This window comes from Rhinopithecus roxellana, chromosome 11 (assembly GCF_007565055.1).
Source record: "Rhinopithecus roxellana isolate Shanxi Qingling chromosome 11, ASM756505v1, whole genome shotgun sequence".
Taxonomy (NCBI): Eukaryota; Metazoa; Chordata; class Mammalia; order Primates; family Cercopithecidae; genus Rhinopithecus; species Rhinopithecus roxellana.
This window is the reverse complement of record NC_044559.1, coordinates 35,609,093-35,629,158: the sequence shown is the minus strand read 5'-3', so window position 1 is coordinate 35,629,158 and position 20,066 is coordinate 35,609,093. Positions and strand designations below refer to the sequence as shown.

The 20,066-nt window shown below is 40.6% G+C and overlaps 1 protein-coding gene across 20 annotated transcripts in view; it reads left to right on the top strand.

Moving 5' to 3' along the window:
* Positions 1-20,066, top strand: part of ABLIM1 (actin binding LIM protein 1) — a 353,493-nt gene that overhangs the window by 189,313 nt on the left and 144,114 nt on the right. For all 20 annotated transcript variants that reach the window (XM_010363198.2, XM_030941227.1, XM_030941226.1 and 17 more), the window contains exons 3-4: positions 13,685-13,868; positions 17,919-18,028. In XM_010363198.2, the coding sequence (XP_010361500.1) occupies positions 13,685-13,868; positions 17,919-18,028 (294 nt within the window). The remainder of the gene's footprint in view (positions 1-13,684; positions 13,869-17,918; positions 18,029-20,066) is intronic.

Sequence of the window (20,066 nt, the reverse complement as noted above, 5' to 3'; positions counted from 1 at the left end):
TTTTACAACTTTTAAACTTTTTGTTAAACTAAGACATAAATGTACACATTATCCTAGGCCAAGACATCACTAGGTGATAGGAATTTTTCAGCTCCGTTACGATCTTATGAGATCACCATTGTGTATGTAATCTGTTGTTGACTGAAATATCATCATGCAGTGCATAAATTAAATATACCAAGTTTGAGAACCACTGCTTTGTTGGACGTAGGGCAGGAAGTTTCTAGCTTGAATTGGTAGTGGGGTGACGGAGGGGGAAAAAATATAGGTCCACGAAAAGGACAAAAGAAAGAGTATTTCAGGCCAGATGCGGTGACTCATGCCTGTAATCCCGATACTTTGGAAGGCCGAGGCTGGCGGATCACTTGAGGTCAGGAGTTCGAGACTAGCCTGGCCAACATGATGAAATACCATCTCTACTAAAAATACAAAAAAATTAGCCAGGCATGGTGGTGCATGCCTGTAGGCCCAGCTACTCGGGAGGCTGAGGCAGGAGAATTGCTTGAACTCTGGAGGTGGAGGTTGCAGTGAGCTGAGATTGTACCATTGCACTCCAGCCTGGGAGACAGAGCAAGACTCTGTCTCAAAAAAAAAAAAAAAAAAAAAAAAAAAAAAAAAGTATTTCAGCTACCTGTTCAGTACCATCTAGATAAAGGTTCTCTGATCATGGCCTTTGTAGCCTAGGAAATTCCCTGGAATTGGGCTTTTTTTCAAAGCAGTCTCATTAAATGTAGAATGTAGGTAGGAGATGCTCAACTAAAGAATAGACAGAAGAACTCGTGCTCTACCCTTACCTGACTGGCAATGGGGAGATGGGAAACGTCCTGGTATCCAGGTGTGCCCTGTGATTCTGAGGAGCAAAGGAGCAAGAGTGAGAAACTCCCTATCATATAATTTTTCTGCACCCAGAAGTTCAAAGCTGAAAATTGAAATCAAATGATCATCAATGATGAAAACCCTGCTTAAGCTAGGGGCATATCATAAATTCTGAGTGCTCAGGCACTCAAAAATAAGTTATACATAATCAAGTTATATACAGATCTCTGCCTTCATAGGGATATTAATCAGACATTCAAATGGTCATATAAATATAGTGGGTTGAAAGGTATATATGACACAGTATGTACACCTGAAGAACCTGTGAGCTGGAGAGCAAGGTGCTTACTAGTGGAAGCATAGTTGGTAGCAGGAAATGTGCAGGTGAGCGGTTCAGACGTCAGGTGCCAGTGAATCAGAGACCACTTAGAGCTCAGTCTCACTGGTCTGGGGATGTTGCCAAGGAGGGAACAAGATTTGAACATAAACCTCCAGAAAACTGAATAACTTTCCTGGGACTAAAGAGGGGAGCATGGTAGGCGTAGTCAGGTGTGGGGGCTACCTTGTTCAGGGCAGTGGATGGTGAAGACACAGGTGTGGCTAGAGTTGACAGTTACCTTAATTTGAGCAAGCAGAATTTCTACTGGAAATAAATGGAACCACGATGCTCCTATTGTCATTGAAAAGATGGCACTTTAAACATTAATTAGAATAACTTTATTCCCTTTCAAAAATGGAAGTAGTTTTATGTGTTATTTATAGCCATATTATTTTAAAGAGAATTCTGAACACTGGGCATCTGAGGAAAATTAAAAAAAAAAAAATTCAGATCACCTAAGCTCTTCTTTCAGGGTAGCATTGGCAGAAATCTTTATATAGAATAGAATAGAATAGAATGATGTTTTCATAGAGGCTGTTACCACTTAGCCACGTGCGTCTTAACTATGTGTTAGAGGGTGTGGGAAATGATACCTTTTGATAGGTTCTTTAATCCCTTGCTCCTCTATCTGTAATTTTCAATCCATCGAGACAGCCCATGAACATCAAAAGTATTTTTAAAATGCTAATCTAAAGTTATTAGAAAATTCAGATTACAACGAGTTGGAATAAATTTTTCAAGAATTAGCCTTTTTAAAGATTGTGTTCTATGAAAGGCTTGGGAAAAACATCCCATCTCCAATAGTACTTTCCATTTTTGCCATTTTAGGCTAAGATGTTTACCAGGTCAGGATCATTCCATGCAGGACATGTGAACGTATGAAGTGTGTGGATATTGGTGGAGTGAAATGGATGAAGATTGAGGGTAGGCAGTTGAAGTTACAGATTAAGGGTTTTCTGTGTTTCATTTTTTTTTTTTTTTTTTTTTTTTTTAGGTAAAATTGTATTATCTAATTCCTAAGTTACAAGAACTAACTGTATATCATTTCTGAAATGGAGTTTTGGAAAGTAGTTAAAATGATGAGTTTGGTCTTCCTTTCATCACAGTGTAATCCCTGGGATTTCACCTAGATATTTAGGTCAGGAAAATAGCATGATCACATTGTCCATATCTGCAAGGATGAGTGGCAAAAATGGAAAGTACTATTGGAGATGGGCTGTCCTGGATAAGTGTGCCATTTATTCTATCATAAGTATTTCCGAACCAAAGAGATAGAATAGCTCTCTTCAGGAGCCTGCTCTCATTTGCAATTGCCTTCAAGGTTAGAGTTTATGTAACCTACATCTCTTAGTACATGTAAAACAAATGCTTTCCCATTTTATCCTCAGAGGGAAAAGAGTTGATCACTAATTTCCTTAAAAGAACTCACAATACACTTAAAAACCATCATTACCCTGACTTTTTCTTTGGTCTAATCCTATCTACTTTTTTTGAGTGCTCCTTCCAAGCCCTTTTATTATTCCTGTTGCTACCCTGTGATCCCATTCTAGTTTCTTCTCATTCACCTTAAACCCTGGTGCACTTAATTAGTCACAGTCTTGTTCTCTGTAATCAGGGCCTTCTTAGTATAACTAAACACAAAGTAGTGCATGACCCAACCCTATACACAGTACATGTGAATGGAAATTGTTTCTTATGTTGTTGAGTTGTGGTCAATTTCAGTTGCTGAAAGAGTTAAGAAGAGCCTTAAGAGACTAGAGCAGTTGGAAGATGAGTGAAGTTTCTACCTTGGCGCCACTATTTTGATGTCAGTTAAGTAGTTTCAGGGGCAAAGATGGAATTACTGGCTCAAAGTCATACAGAAATGCCCTTTACCTGATGCTATGCCAGAGGAACTTGGCTCCGGACATAGGGTCCAGACACCAGCCTGATTTAAAGTCGTATGAAATAGAGGGGAAAGAAAAATAATTGTCCATCTCTGTAAGTATTGTGGAAGACATAAAATAAAAAATAAGAAGTGGTCTTTGCCTTCAGTAAGCTTGCCCATGAGATGAGGAGACAATCATAGTGACAGTGGATGGAGTATCACAAGAGAACATATTAAAAGCCAGATGTCAGTCATTGTTCTGTGTCTCAAGGATGCAGAGCCCTGGAGGACTGGAGGAGGCTGTCAGCTTTGCCATGAGGGCGAACCTGAGAGGGACTGGGAGCCTGGGTGAAGTTGGCATCACCATGGTGGTGAAAAGAATGTTAGTGGGGTGCTGCGGAGATTGACTGGAGTAAAGTGCTGGTGTTGGGAAAGAGTCAGGTGAATGTTTGGAAGATGTCGGGGGCTTATATGAAAGACCAAAGCATTTGGCAGAGTGGAGCAGGAAAACCTGTTAATGGAAGCATCATCTTTATCATATTAATTTGGAAGAGGTAAGAAGGGGAGATTGGGCAGTGGAGAAACTAGAGGAAAAGAGCCTATTAGGAGGGATAATAAACCCCATGCTAACGGCTTCCTGTGGTTGCTGGTAAAAAATGGCAATGTATTTGTGCCTTTGTTTTTTATAAGGTCAGTTTATAGACACACATATGGCTATGGCTGGGGCTGTCTCTTGTGCCTGGAATTTATAAAAGGCAAAGATACATGACCTTGTATGTATCTGGTCATCCATGTATGTATAGTCATGTGTCTGGAGACTAAAAAAGGGAAAGGAATAATAGAGAGTGTAGACTTTAATAAAACTTACATTTGAGTCCAAAATTCAAATGTGTGGCCTAGTTTGAGATGTAATTCCCTGGGGTTGGCAAGGTCGTTCCTATTAAGCATAGCCAGCCATTCATTTCTTTCTTGTGCCTATTTTCAGCCCTAATGCCTGATATTAAAATAATCTGTGCTATGGTGGAAGACTTTAATACTTATTTTTCTGTTATGGGCCAAATCTTAGAAAGCAAAAAGCAAAGTGAGTGAGAATATTTATTTCTGAATGATATCATTGTTTTTTGAGCTGTTTATAATTAATATTGTTTGCACACGAAGTTCTACAAGTTAAACAACAAGCTTACTGTGTAGTCAAAGATGTTATTAATAAATAGAGGTTTCAAATGATTTCTTCCCAATCAAGGCTCTTTACTTAGTATTGTAAATTCAAACTCTGAATTAAATACAAACTCTCAAATGCCTTGCTCTGGGGCCCATTTTATCATCTGGTTGAGCTTGTAACTATCATCTTTCCCAGAAATGATAACTGATTTTGATGTGCATTTAGAAGTTAATGTGAAAAACGCCTAAAATATGTTTTTTGAGGCTTAGTATTTGCTTTCAGAACAATGCATTAGCAAAAGATATTTCTGGTGGGAAGCTGCCCCCTCACATTATTGTTGATGAGTCTCTGCTCGCTATTTTGAGCTCTGGGCTACAGTGGATGGTACTTTTGAGCTGCCGTGTGTGGTACTTTCAGCTACACAGTTCTGGGTTTCAGAGCAAAAATGGATTAACTCGGATCCCACACTGTAATGGAATTTTTGGTGGTTTGAGAAGACATTGTGTCATAGTCTACTTTTGTATTCTCTGGGAAGATAGGGTTTGATGAATAGACTAACATCTTGGGTGAAATAAAACTTTCAAAAAATTAGTTGGAGGACAGAGGCAGAGGATGGGAAACATTTGGTATTCGCAGTGTTAATTGAGGTGAAGTGCTTGAGAGTTCTGTACCCTGCGTCTGCTCCAGCCCAGCTCTAGCACTTGACAGCCTAGGAAGGTGCAGGGATGGTGTAGTCCCAGGCAGAGTGGAACAGGACTTTCTTTTCTTTTTCTTAATTTTGACATATATTTTAGATTCAGTGGGTACATGTGCAGGTTTGCTACATGGATGTATTGTGTGATGCTGAGGGTTAGGTTCCTATTCAAACCATCACCCAGCTAATGAGCATAGTACCCAATAGGTAGTTTTTCTACCTTTCCCTGCCTGCTCCCCCACCCTTGTATTCCCCAGTGTCCATTGTTCCCATCTTTATGTCCATATGTACCCAGAGTTTAGCTCCCAATTATAAGTGAGAACATGCAGTATTTGGTTTTCTGTTTCTGCGTTAGTTCACTTAGGATAGTGGGCTCCAGGTACATCCATGTTGCTGCGGAGAACATGATTTCATTCTCTTATAGCTGCACGGTATTCATGGTGTATATGTACCACATTTTCCTTATTCAATCTGCCATTGACAGGCACTTAGATTCTATGTCTTTGCTATTGTAAATAGGGCTGTAATGAACAGATGAATACATGTGTCTTTTGGTGGAACATTTTATTTTTCTTAGGCTATATCCCCAGTGATGGTATTGCTGGGTTGAATGGCAGTTCCATTTTTAGTTCTTTGAAAAATCTCCAAACTGCTTTCCACAATGACTTAACAAATTTACATTCCCACCAACAGTATATATGTGTGTGTGTGTGTGTGTGTGTGTGTGTGTGTGTGTGTGTGTGTGTTCCCTTTTCTCCACAGCCTTGGAGCATCTGTTTTGTTTGTTTGTTTGTTGTTGTTTCTTTTTGACTTTTTAGTAATAGCTGTTTGGACTGATGTGATATGGCATCTTCTTGTGGTTTTGATTCGCATTTCTCTGATGATTAGTGACAGTGAGCATTTTTTTCATATGTCTGTTGGCCTCTTGCGTATCTTCTTTTAAGAAGACATGTTTCTTGGCCAGTTTTTAATTGAGTTATTTGTGTTTTTTTGCTGGTAGAATTAAGTTCCTTATAGATTCTGTATAATAGACTTTTGTTGGATGCACAGTTTGCAAATATTTTCTCCCATTCTGTAGGTTGTCTGTTTACTCTGTTGATAGTTTCTTTTGCTGTGCAGAAGCTCTTTAGTTTAATTAGATCCCACTTGTCAATTTTTGTTTTTGTTGTAATTGCTTTTAAGGAATTAGTCATAAATTCTTTGCCAAGGCCGATGTCCAGAAGGGTATTTCTTAAGTTTTCTTCTAGAATTTTCATAGTTTTAGGTCTTACCCTTAAGCCTTTAATCTATCTTGAGTTAATTTTTGTATCTGGTGATAGGTAGGGGCCTAGTTTCATTATTCTGCATATGGATGGCCAGTTATCCCAGTACTGTTTATTGAATAGTGAGTCCTTTCCTCCATTGCTTGTTTTTGTCTACTTTGTTGAAGATTAGCTGGTAGTAGGTATGTAACTATTTCTGGGTTCTCTATTCTGTTCCATTGGTCTATGTGTCTGTTTTTGTACCAGTACCGTGCTCTTTTGGTTACTGTAAGCTTGTAGTATAGTTTGAAGTCAGATAATGTGATGCCTCTAGCTTTGTTCCTTTTGCTTAGGATTGCTTTGGTTATTCAGGCTCTTTTTTGGTTCCATATGAATTTTAGAATAGATTTTTGTAATTCTATAAAAAATGATGTTGGTAGTTTCATAAGAATAGCATTGAATCTGTAGATTGCTTTGGGCGGTATGGCCATTTTAACAAGTTTGATTCTTCCAATCCATGAGCATGGAGTGTATATTTTGTTTGCTGTGTCATCTGTGATATTTTTCAGCAGTGTTTTGTTCTCCTTGTATACATCTTGAACCTGTTTGGTTAGATGGATTCCTAGGTGTTTTTGTGTGTGTGGCTATTGTAAATGGGATTGCATTCCTGACTTGGTTCTCAGCTTGAACTTTCTTGGTGTGTAGAAATCTACTGATTTTTGTATATTTATTTTGTATACTGAAACTTTATTGAAATCATTTATCAGTTCTAAGAGTCTTTTGGTGGAGTCTTTAGGGTTTCCCAGGTATAGAATCATATCATCAGCAAAGAGGGACCATTTGATGACTTTTTTTCCTATTTGGATGCCTTTTATTTCTTTCTCTTGCCTAATTGTTCTGGCTAGGACTTCCAGCTCTATGGAGTGGTGAGAGTTGGCATCCTTGTCTTGTTCCAGTTCTTAATGGAAATGCTTCCAGCTTTTGCCTGTTCAGTATGATATTGGCTGTGAGTTTGTCTTAGACAACTCTTATTATTTTGAAGTATGTGGAACAGGATTTTGGCCTAAGGGTAAAGTAATACATCTAGAGCACATGGCCCTCATCACTGGAAATGAGGGGGGTGTAAGACAGGTCCCAGAACTTTCATGGAGCAAATTCAGAAGGGCTCCTTGCTGGATGAGTTTTCCTAGGAAAGAGAAGAAAGGACCCACCCAAGGCTACTGGCACCCCAATTAAAATACTCATGTTGCTCAAAACTGAATTGAAAACATTGATCAAGTTTGCCTAGCATCCCTCTGTCTCTTACTGGTACAAATTGATTAAAACCTGTATGAGAGCAGTAGCACAAGAAAGAGATGTTCAATCTACTGATATGGATGAAGAAAATGTCTTTCACATTTTGCCTCCAAACCTACCACTGGGTAGAGTTTTAGGTATGACCCATTCTCTTAAATGTTTGGCAATATGAACTAGTGGACAGGCAGATGGAATGTTGCTGCAATGAATTTGTTGAAGCATAAAATGTTACTACTGTTTTTAGAAGGTTGAAGAAATAGTTGCTACTGCAGCCCTGTTCATGCCATTAAAATACTGTTCTGTTTTCACCCTTATTGGACACCCCCATACTTTGTTCCCCTGCTGTTCCATGGTATTTTTACCACATGGGCAGCTCTTGTTACTTTTTAAAAACGATTTCAGCTTTTAAAATATGCCTGTTACTAATTTTGCAACTTTTATATAAAATTTCTTGGATGTACATGTTCTTCTTTAGTAGTTGATCGTATTCAGTGGTTTCTAGAGAATGAATTCCAGAGCACAGCATCCACAAGGCACAGGACTTTTTGTAGCCAGGCTTTGGTGATGGCAAAACAGGGCAGGATTCAGTTGGGACCTTGAGTGGGGAATGTTTTAAATAATTGATCAGAAGAAAGCAATTAATCTCTTTCACTAGAAGCCCTATTTTTTAATGAAAGGAATCTATGCTTTTCCCTGGATGTATGTTAACTGTCAGCTAAAGACAAATGGAGCACCGAAAGTAAAAATCTAAATATACCCTACTGAAGTTTGACCTTACTAATTGAGTTGTTTATGATCATTTAGATGTGAACATTTTGCTTTGTACCATCAGTGAAGAGTATTTGCTAAGTTGTTAATACCAAACAAACCAAAGCTTTTGTTAAAAAAAAAAAATTAATGTTCACCTTTAGATATTTTTGGTTAAAAAGAGTAATGCCTTTGTCAAAATATAATTTTCAAATAGTATAGGACTCATACAAATCTGGAATGAGCATGTGTCAAATATTTATTCAACTTATTAATGACAGAACCAGCAGGATGTTAAAGTTGGTTCCAAGGAGAAATAAAGCTGGGTTGGCTGGGTGCAGTGATTCATGCCTATAATCCCAGCACTTTGGGAGTCCAAGGCAGGAAGATCACTTGAGGCTGAGAGTTCAAGACCAGCCTGTGTAACATAGCAAGCAACCAGCCTGTCTATACAAAAAAATTAAAAATTAGCTAGGTGTGGTGGCACACGCCTGTAGTCCTAAGCTACTTGGGAGGCTGAGGCAGGAGGTTTTCTTGCACCCAGGAGTTGAAGGCTGCAGTGAGCCATGATCATGTCACTATACTTCAGGCTGGGCAACAGAGCAAGACTTTGTCATATATATGTATATAAAAAAAATTGAAGGAGTGGGTTATAAAGACATTCAGAAAGGAATGTCAGTAAGATGGCTGCGCTAGAGGTAAAACTGATTCATGGTTCAACATGATGATAAAACCAGATAGAAGTCATCTGGATCTCTACAGGACAAGAATAAAAAAGTTAACATTAACTTCTAAAGTCTGGGCCTTTCATCATGAGAAAAGGGCTTGTCCAACACAGATCTAGTCCCCCCGGATAATGAAATAATCCTTGCATGAGCTGTGAAATAATGCCCCAGTACGACATTTAAAGAACATGCCTTCTTCCCTTTACCTTGTTTACAAGTTTTGGATAATTTTTCTTAACATTACTATTACTAAAGATGAACTTCTATTTATATGAGGAACCTAGAGGAGTTAAATTCATAGAGATAGAACGTAGAATGGGGTTGCCCAGGGCTGGAGGAAGAGGGAACAGGGATTTTAATGGGTACAGAGTTTCAGTTTTGCAAGATGAAAAGAGTTCTGTGGATGGATAGCAGCGATGTTTGCACAACAATGTGAATTTACCTAATGCCACTGACCTGTACATTTAAAAATGATTAAGATGGTAATTTTTTTGCTATATGCATTTTGTCACAATTAAAAATAAAATTACAAAATGGACTGACACATGGGTATATGAAGAAAAAATTAATAATTCTTTACCCTCCTGAGAGAACCAATTTAATGGTTCTGTTGATGTTAACTCACTTTTCCTAGTTCATAAAAACATAACTAGACTTATCTAAAAATGGGATTTTTAAAATTGTTTACTCTGTGACATTTGTTCTTTTCTCTTAACAATATATCACAGACAGATCAATGTCTGCAACCTAGAGGGCTGTCAATATCCACAATCCAGAGGGCTAAACTCATTCTTTTTAATACCAGCTCCATAGACTGGACATAGCATAATTTATTCAACTGTTTTTCTACTAATGAAAGTTTAGATTGTTTCTTGTTGTTTTTCTTTTCCTGCCAATACAAATGTTGTTAAAAAAAATTGTTTTACTACAGCAGAGCCGTAGGCCAGGTTTTGAGTAGTGATAGCAAGAAGGCAGAGGAGGGAATGGATCAAAGAAACACCTCACTGGGTCAGGAGCAGTGTCTCACACCTGTAATAACAGCACTTTGGGAAGCCAAGATGGGCAGATCACCTGTGATCAGAAATTCGAGACCAGCCTGGCCAACATGATGAAACCCCGTCTCTACTAAAAATACAAAAATTAGCCAGGCGTGGTGGCAGGGACCTGTAATCCCAGCTACTTGGGAGGCTGGGACCGGAGAATCGCTTGAACCCAGGAGACAGAGGTTGCAGTGAGCCGAGATTGTGCCACTGCACTCCAGCCTGGGCAATAAAGAGTGAAACTCCATCTCAAAAAAACAAAAAACAAGCAAACAAACAAAAGGCCAGGCGCAGTGGCTCACGCCTGTAATCCCAGCACTTTGGGAGGCTGAGGCGGGCGGATCACAAGGTCAGGAGATCGAGACCATCCTGGCTAACATGGTGAAACCCTGTCTCTACTAAAAATACAAAAAATTAGCCGGGCGACAATGGCGTGAACCCGGGAGGTGGACCTTGCAGTGAGCAGAGATAGTGCCACTGCACTCCAGCCTGGGTGACATAGTAAAAAAAAAAAAAAAGAAAGAAAAACACCTCCTTGGTGGAAATGGGGAAATGGGTTGGATTTGGATTTGGGTCCACTTGAAGATGTTGATATTGGCTGGTCGTGGTGGCTCATTACTGTAATCCCAGCACTTTGGGAGGCCAAGGTGGGCAGATCACCTGAGGTTAGGAATTCGACCCCAGGCTGACCAACATGGTGAAACCCCATCTCTATTAAAAATACAAAATTAGCCGGGCATGGTGGTACATGCCTGTAATCCCAGCTACTCGGGAGGCTGAGGCAGGAGAATCTTGCTTGAACCGGGGAGGCAGAGGTTGTAGAGTCGAGATTCTGCCATTGCACTCCAGCCTGGGCAACAAGAGCGAAACTCCATCTCAAAACCAACAAACAAAAACAGAGAATGTTGATGTTGGAGATTGGATGCAGCTACCATTTTGATGAGAAAGGGAATAGAAAAAGAATAGCAGAAGGTTTTGTGGGAGATGGCAGAGAAACTGTGAGGAAAGGGTGTGTTTGGAAAATGCCAGGTTTAAGATAGGCGTGGGTTCTGCCTGTGCCCAGCACACAGGCAGATTTAGTAGATTGAAACAAATCAGGGTCTAACACTTGGGGAAGACATCATCAAGAGAGATCATTGATTTGAGCATCCCTCGCATAAAGTCATAGTTGAGGCTATGAGAGTGGACGAGATCTGTTCCCAGGGAGGCCTTACATCTTAGTGGGAGGAGATGGCATCCATGGGAGTGACCTGCATTTAGGGGCCTGGCTGCTGAGCCTGAGAAGGAGTAGACAGAGGAGGAACAAGAAAGTAAAGCCTGGGGAGGCAAGAGAGGGAAGAGTCTGAAATGATGTGACAGCTGGTCCATTCTCAGGAAATGTAATAATGTTAAGTATCTTGTAGGTACTGGCATCATAGGCTTCCCTTCTCACTGCTTGTTGTATATGCCTTTAAGAACACCTGCCTCTGGGAGTCGCATCAAACACTGGTTTCCTTGTATACACCAGCAGAAATAATGGTATGGTTTGGTAAGCCACCTTGAGCACTACTTTGAATTTAAGGGAAAAGGCAAATCAAATCATAATAGGCACAGTTTGAATGTAGCTTGGCATCTCTCAATAATGTTAAGAATTCATTTTTTAAGGCTATGTTATGTTCACAGAAACTAGGACTTTATTAATAAAGGATACTATATGTCAATTTCACAAAACCATGTAATCTGGAAAAGGCTGCAGAGAGGTGCCCTAAGAAAGCAATAAATACGAAGAAATTCTAAAACGTTTAGAATTAGATTTGAAACGATCTCAATCTATTTTTGTGTATTGTCACCAGATTACCCTATTGACACCAGATCTTTGTATAAAGACTCTGCGTTTTTAAGCCATAGTTGACTGGAGGAGAGAATTTAGGGAATTACCAGTAGTCCGAATGCATTGTTTTGTCACTTCTCAGGGCTTTGAGAAATCCTAAGTTTGGAAAAATAACTGAGTCGTTAGAACTTGATGTCACTGAGGAGTGAAATCCGTGGGAACCTGCCAAATTTCAGAGAGGATTCAATTTATTTCAAACGTTGTATTTCCTATTTTATATTAGATACAATTAGTTTCCTGAAGAATCAAAGGAAGACTCTCACTCCTCAAATACCTTGCCATCTTGTAGAAAAATCAGATCTGCACGTAGACAGATATTGAAGAAAACACTCTAAGGTTCTGTGACCCTCTACCCCTAGACTCCCTATTGTTGTTGAAGGAATTTCCAATCTGAATGAGGCCAGTCTACACGTGGGTTCCCCTGACCCACAGGACTTATCTGGGGAGGAAGAAGCCGGTGGGAGAACAGTGGGGGCAGAGGAGAGGTTGGCAGGTGACAGGAGGCAGCAGGTGGTGAATGAGCTGTTTTCCAGATACTATGATCACAGGAGTATTTATAGGGTGGTCAGTTTCAGGCGTGATGGACTCAGGCCATAATCTTGGGTTACTTAATTGTAAATTGTAGAGAAGAAGGTCATGGCTGTGGAGTGTTGATCTAAACAAAGACCGATGAATCCACAATGGAAAACTTGTTTGTGGGTTCCGGGTCACTTTGAATGTCTTCCGTAGCTTATAGTTAGTGAAGAGTCCTGACTGACGGTGGGGGGCGGCGGTTGTGACTTTCATCAGAACCTTACTGTTGCTCAGCTCTAGTTCATCTAGATGCATTAAGGAGTCATGGGAACTCAGCAGATGAATCCTGGGAGCATTCGAGCAGGTCCTTAGGAAAGCAATTTACTGATTGAACTCACCTTGTCCCCAACCCAACTGAATACCAAATAATCAAGAAGAATCCTGGATTCTTTGCCTAAGGAATTATAAATTGGAATCAGCTGACCTTGAGGAAGCGAGGTTAAGGTCAGAGATTTCCAACTTTGGCTGTTGCTTCTCAGCCATTTGTCAGAAAGAGATCTTTATTGTCAGGGACTGCTTTAGGCTTTATTTGCAGACAAGTTGTTGTGACCTGCTCTGGTCTTGTCTGAACACGTAGACCAGGCCCAAGCTCCCACTGCCTGTTTGCACCATCTCCCTAATCCACAGCTGCACAGTCGGAAAGAGATGCCAAAATCCAGACACCATAAAGCATCCAAATGACAGGTCTTTCCTCTTTTGCCTGTTCATTTTTTATCTCCTTATAATATATGAATAATTGGCTTATTCTGTTTACTGCACAAAGAGAAAATGAAAAGTCTGAATTTTTCATAGCAGTGGGAACGTAGTTCCAGAGTGTGAAAAAAATATAGCTATTGGAAATTTCAGCTACTGCCCTTAGTATAATGGAAATTTATTACTCAACTCCGTAACAATCTTGGCTCAAACCATGCAGTTGTGTGGGCAGGCAGTGGGCACCTTTCCTAAATAGCACACTGCCAGGGACACCTTTGCTCATATTTGAGACAGCCCGAACCAAGGGTATCTTTCTATCAAAGACTGTTTGATTATCTCAGAATTTTAGACATGTCACAAAAGCTATTGAGACCTAGCCAGTGGATTTTACTTGTATGAGATATTGCATAGCTCCCAAGGGGAGGGTCAAAGCCCAATAATAAATAGCTCTTTGTACCAGTCCCCTCCCTGGCCCCAAACCATTGAGATCATAGGGTAAGCAACCAGTTAGTACTCAGGCAAAGGCAGAGCTGCCCGGCAGTGTGGCAGATGATGACCAGATGTGAACTTGTCTTCTACAGTGTGTGGCTGTGACCTGGCACAAGGAGGCTTCTTCATAAAGAACGGAGAGTATCTCTGCACCCTGGACTACCAGCGGATGTACGGGACACGCTGCCATGGCTGTGGGGAGTTCGTGGAGGGCGAAGTGGTGACCGCTCTGGGCAAGACCTACCATCCCAATTGCTTTGCTTGTACCATCTGCAAGTAAGTGAGCCTATCTTTCCAAAGCCTCCAGCTTCCTTCAGCAGAGAAATGCTGGTTTGGGCTATTAAAGCTTGGATTATATACCTTTTGTCTTCAGTAGCACACAGTCTTATCCTTAGATTTCTTTCTTACTGTACTATCAGTCCTAGTAAAAAAGTAGATTAGTTGGAAACCATATGCGTGATGTCCTCTACAAAGTAATACGACTGATTTTTAGTAGATTGAAACTAGTTCTGAAAGCAGCTCCGGGTCTCAAAACATTTTGGAGCAATAAAAACATCAAGGGGAAATGGCATAACTGCTTAGAAGGATAAAGCTTATTTGGAAGTATAAATTCTTGGACATGTGTGTATGTTTAAAATGGTCTCTTTCATTATAATAGGGGGTGGCAAACTGTGTCCCATGGGCTGAATTAGGCCCAATACCTATTTTTGTGGATAAAGTTCTATTGGAATGCAGCCACTCCCACTTGTTGTGTGTGGCCTATAGCTGCTTCCGCACTGCAACAGCAGAGTTGAGTCGTTGTGACAGAGACCATATGGTCCACAAAGTCTTAAAAAATTTACGATCTCATCTTTGGGGGCAAATATTTGCCAACCCCTGCTCTCTACATATGTGTCATCTACCAAGGTTGTATCTTAACTGTGCAAACCAGCTTGATTAAAATGATTAGTCAGGCTGGGCGTGGTGGCTCACCTTAATAATCCCAGCACTTTGGGAGGCCGAGGCAGGTGGATCACCTGAGGTCAGGAGTTTGAGACCAGCCTGGTCAACATGGTGAAACCCTGTCTCTACTAAAACTACAAAAAAAATTAGCCAGGCGAGGTGGCTGGTGCCTGTAATCTCAGCTGCTTGGGAGGCTGAGGCAGGAGAATTGCTTGAACCCAGGAGGCGGAGGTTGCAGTGAGCCGAGATCGTGCCACTGTGCTTCATTTGGGTGACAGAGCAAGACTCCATCTCAAAAAAGTAAAAAAGTAATAATAAAATAAAATGATCAGATATAACAGAAGAAAACTAGGTGAAGTGTGAATAGGAAAATGTGGGGCTTTTTGTGGTTTTTGTGTTTTGAGGTCTGCATGTTATAAAACTTAAGATAGGTTTGATTCCTATAACTAGGAGACTCACCACCAAGGGTCAGCTGCTTTATTGATCAATTCTAAATTGGCAGTTTTGCAATCCAGTGCCTTTTCAAGTGGTGATCTATTTGCTATGCCTTCTAAAAACCCCAGTTCAGAGGAGACATGTTGCCGGTTTTTCAGCATTTTATGTTTCTAAGCCAGAGAAATGTAAGCTCTAGAATGGAAGATTCAATATTGTATAATTAATTAACAAGATAATACTGATAAATAAATCATAATAAGACACAAAACATTCATAATAAAATTATTTAAATAACTTTATAGCTATGTATTAGCTCATTTCTCCATTTCCTTTTTTAAAAATCATAATTTAAAAATTCTGGATGAATGAACTGAATATTTTTCCATATTTAATGAAAAGCAAAGTTCTGCCCTGATTTTTACCTTTTCAGGCTGTGGCACACAGCCTGGTTAAGAGTCCCAGGCTGGCATGGAGCTCCAAGTCCTAGTCTTACTTCACAGGTTGAATTGAGACCTGTGTGATTTAGCTTTTTCAAGACAATTGCCTCCGCCTTAGAATGAGAAGCTGTGAACTAGATGCGAGCGATTTTTCAAGCCTCGCTCATCACTGGAATCTCCTGGATGGGTGGGAGTGGACTAGAGGTGGGAGTCTCTCTAAAAAGATCAATGTTTAGCTTATTTTTCCCCCAAAACCTGCATGCTAATTTAGTAGTTTCTGGAGGGTTCTCATGTATGATGTCACTCAGCCAGGTTGAAAGGCCCTGTTCCCAGTAAACTCTAAGAACCCTTCTGATGCTGACCCTGAGAGGTCATTGCTTTGAAGCTGATATAATGATAGACAAAGATTTATTAACTATCTCCCTGTCCCTGGACATGTGAGCCAGCAAAGGAGCACTTACTACTACTGCCTCTACTGCTGCTCAATGACAATGATTCTGCCTGAATTGGGGGCCTCCTTTTTAGCTGAGAAGTTATATTCATACAGAAGTTAATTTCACCCTCTTAGCAATTCTTTGAAGGGAACGAGGAGTTAATATCTCTATTTATGAGTGACTTTGAGGCTCACAGTTTAAGGGACATTCCCAAGTTAATGTTAGAACTCAGGTTTTCTAACTCTAAATCCAGGCCTCTTTCTATTATAAACATTCATGCAAATAAAAGAAGGAAGTTATCCAGTATGGGTGGAGGATATAGGGAGGGAGGAAATTCCTGAAAAGGGCCATTACAAAACAACAAAACCCACACTTCAGAAGGCCCACCCCAAATTGAGAATCGGACTCTGGCTTGTCCCTTAGAGGATCCATGTGGGACTTGGGTCTAAAAAAATAAGCTTGGGTGGAAAGGAAGGCTTGGGCTTGGGTGGGGTAAGCGAGGTGCCTCTGGGCATGCAACAGGTAAAGGGCACTTATTCTCAGGGTCAGTCACGGAGCACGAGGGCCTATTTAAACATTGTGTCCAGGTGCACTCCTGGCCTGGTTGGAGGCCAAAGAACCTGTGCGTGTTATGTTGAGTGGATCCTTAACTTCCTGACTCCCTCCTTACAGAACAGATTAAAGACTTGTTCAGGTTTAGCTAATGAGTGTAAAGCAATAGGGCTACTGGCATCCAGCAGAGAGTGATTTTTGATTCTTAAAAATAAAGCAAGTTCTAAGTTGGTGGATGCCATCTGCACCTGCCTATGGCTTGATCCCCCTAGTTGGTCAATCCAGGCACGTCACTTCACCTCTCCAAGCCTACACTGTACTGTAGAAAGTGACACAGCACCACAAGTGGAGAGGACACCACCTCTCCTTGGGACTTCTAAAATGTAAGGGTGTAAGAATCTAAAACTCTCCATGATGACTGGAGCCAGCCACATTTGTGGGGTTAAGTTCAAATTTACCTATATGTTGTTTATTACAGTTAATTGCCAATTGTTAGGCTACCGAGGGGCAACTTAAAGGGAATGTAACAGCCATGGAAATAAAAACGAATGTCAAAAAGCTGGTACTTGCTCTTAAGTATTTGCTTCTGACTCAGATTTGCAGTGATGTTCAGCTTGTGAGTTTCACATTTCCTAATTGACAGCATCACACATTTGAAAAATCACATTGATGAAGATTATTGCCACATGGGCCAAGGGCAAGTGCGTGGGCATGGAAACTGTCGTTGATGTCTTTAAAACTGATGTCATTAAAACTGATGTCATTGATGTCTTTAAAAAAGTCATTGATGACTTTTTTAAAAGGCTGTCTGCTTGGTGACCTGGGAGAAGAAACTGATCATCTACATGCAGAAGGCAATATTTTTGCAAAATATGCTGCTATTGATGAATATCTACTATGAAGAGAAATTGTCTTTCTGAAAAGAAGCCAATATGAATTCTTAAACAGATATTTACAGCCTGTCCCATTTCTCCCAGTTTATAAGAGACTGGGTCTCCAGCACCATGAAACATTCAGTTCACCCATGTAGATGGTCCAGCACAAAGTCTAATTCTGCATAATCATCACAGAGGTCTAGGCACGGGCCCAGGGAACTGAAAGACCTACTGCTTACTGCTTGACTGGTAGCCAGATCTCCTGGGGCAGGGCCTTAAGCTTCACTGGGAATTCATGGTATTTAAAATATTTTTTCATGAAGGACTTTCCATTTGGAAACTTACTGTTCTGTGTGCCCTGCTAGATGACTTGCTGGAACATCCCTTCACTAATGAATGGAGGTAAATCATTCCATTTTACTACCTGGTTGCCCTTAGAACTAGTACATTCCCCTTTCTTCTCAAAATGAGGCACATTTATTTGTTTGGACTATCTCCAGCTGGCTGGGTTGGTTATGACTGCATTTCAGACATGTTGGCTGCTGCTTCTCCAAGAAATAAATGGGCACCGGAGGGCAGCAAGCAGAAGGAGTAAGGAAAAGGAATGAAATTGCTGCAATAACCTTGAGGGCGATGTCTTTCTGCCTCCAGGCGCCCGTTTCCACCCGGAGACCGAGTCACATTCAATGGGAGAGACTGCCTTTGTCAACTCTGTGCACAGCCGATGTCATCCAGTCCGAAAGAAACTACCTTCTCCAGCAGTAAGTGCCCCGGTGACCCGCTGACATGAATACCTATGTAGTCCAGAGGTAGCTCAGGCAGGTGCCTTCCTTTTTGAGAAACCTGTTAGCTGGAAATGAGAATCATCTATCTACTTGAATAGATATTTCTCCAAAGATGACATTAAAATGGCCAACAAGTACATGAAAAGGTACTCAATATTATCAGTCATCAGAGAAATGCAAATCAAAACAATCATAAGATACCAACTCATACCTGTTAAGATAACTGTTATAAAAAAGACAGGATATGACGAGCATCAGCCTAGGTGTGGAGAAAAGGGAGCCCTTGAACACTGTTGGTGGGAATGTAGATTATTAATGTAGACATTATGGAAAACAGCATGGAGGTTCCTAAAGAAATTAAGAATAGGCCAGGTGTGGTGGCTCATGCCTGTAATCCCAGCACTTTGGGAGGCTGAGGTGGGAGGATTGCTTGAGCCTCATTTAAAAACAACCTGGGCAACATGATGAAATCCCGTCTCTACAAAAAATGCAAAAAGTAGCTGGATTTGATAGTACATGTCTATAGTCTCAGTTACTTGGGAGCTTGGGAGGCTGAGATGGGAGGATGGCTTGAGCCTGGGAGGTGAAGGTTGAGATTTCAGTGAGCTGAGATTGCACCACTGCACTCCAGCCTGTGTGACAAAGCTAGACCATCTCAAAAAAAAAAAAAAAAAAAAAAAAAAAAAAAAAAAAAAAACCCAAAAAATAGAACTGCCATGTGACCCAGAAATTCCTTTGCATACACAAAAATATTTAATATGTGAAAAAGATTAAAGTAGGAATAAAATTAAAGCAGAATAAAAGAGCTGCATTTATATGGGGCAGAGAAGGCGTCTCTCAAATATGACACCTAAGGAGAGATTTGAAGAAAGTGTGGGAAATTTACAAGGTCTTGTCTGACCTGTCAGAATCCATAGAGAACCTACTTACCCCAAAATGAAAATAGTGGCCAGTTGCACCATTTCTTCTGGAAAATAATATCGAGTAGGTCAGTTAATGCACATTTTAAGTTGATGCATTATGAACTGTGGGCACCAAGCAAGGAAACTCTACTCCCATCTCTTTCCTGGGACATTAGGAAGTGAACTAGAAGTTTGCCGTGGTTTCTGTGGCTTTTGCCAATCCTTGGGAGATTTGGAATAAACCTCTTTAAGCTCTTAAGTGAGTCTTAATATGTAAGAATGATATAAACCACTTCTGCACCACAGAAATTCAGTGCAATTTATAATAGTGATTCCAACTCTTCCTATTAAAGTAGAAATCTTATACTTGTTAAAAATAAGAATGTTCTGACTAAAGCATTTGCATAAAAATTGGATTTTGACCATTGGGAGGAAAGAAGAAAATACACATATTAGCGCATGTTATTCAGCACACATGACCAGATCCTTGGCATGTGAATTTATGTGACCTGCCAACAAATAAGAGCAGCTTGAATAGGATGACAGCTACAAAGCAAGGCACCATCCTAGACCCCTAATAGGGTTTCAAGTCCTTCACCATTCTTGCTACCCTGCCCCAAATGCAAGAGATACAGTTAGCCTCAGGTCACTGGGAAGGTAGCCTCCAGTGGGAATCATCACCCCATTATTTGGGAGGGCTTGCTTTGAAAGTACATCACCAAAAACTTTGAAGGAATCTTGTCTAGTTAATAAAAAAGAGCCCCTGTAATCCCAGCACTTTGAGAAGCCGAGACGGGCAGATCACGAGGTCAGGAGTTCGAGACTAGCCTGTCCAACATGGTGAAACCCTATCTCTACTAAAAATACAAAAATTAGCTGAGCGTGGTGGCGGGCACCTGTAATCCCAGCTACTTGGGATGCTAAGGCAGGAGAATCCCTTGAAACTGGAAGGCGGAGGTTGCAGTGAGCTGAGATCACGCCACTACACTCCAGCCTGGGCAACAAGAGCGAAATTCAATCTCAAAAAAAAAAAAAAAAAAAAAGAAAAGAAAAAGAGAAAGAAAAAGAGGCTTTTGTAATTTTTATGAGTTCCAGAATATGGTGATAGCTGG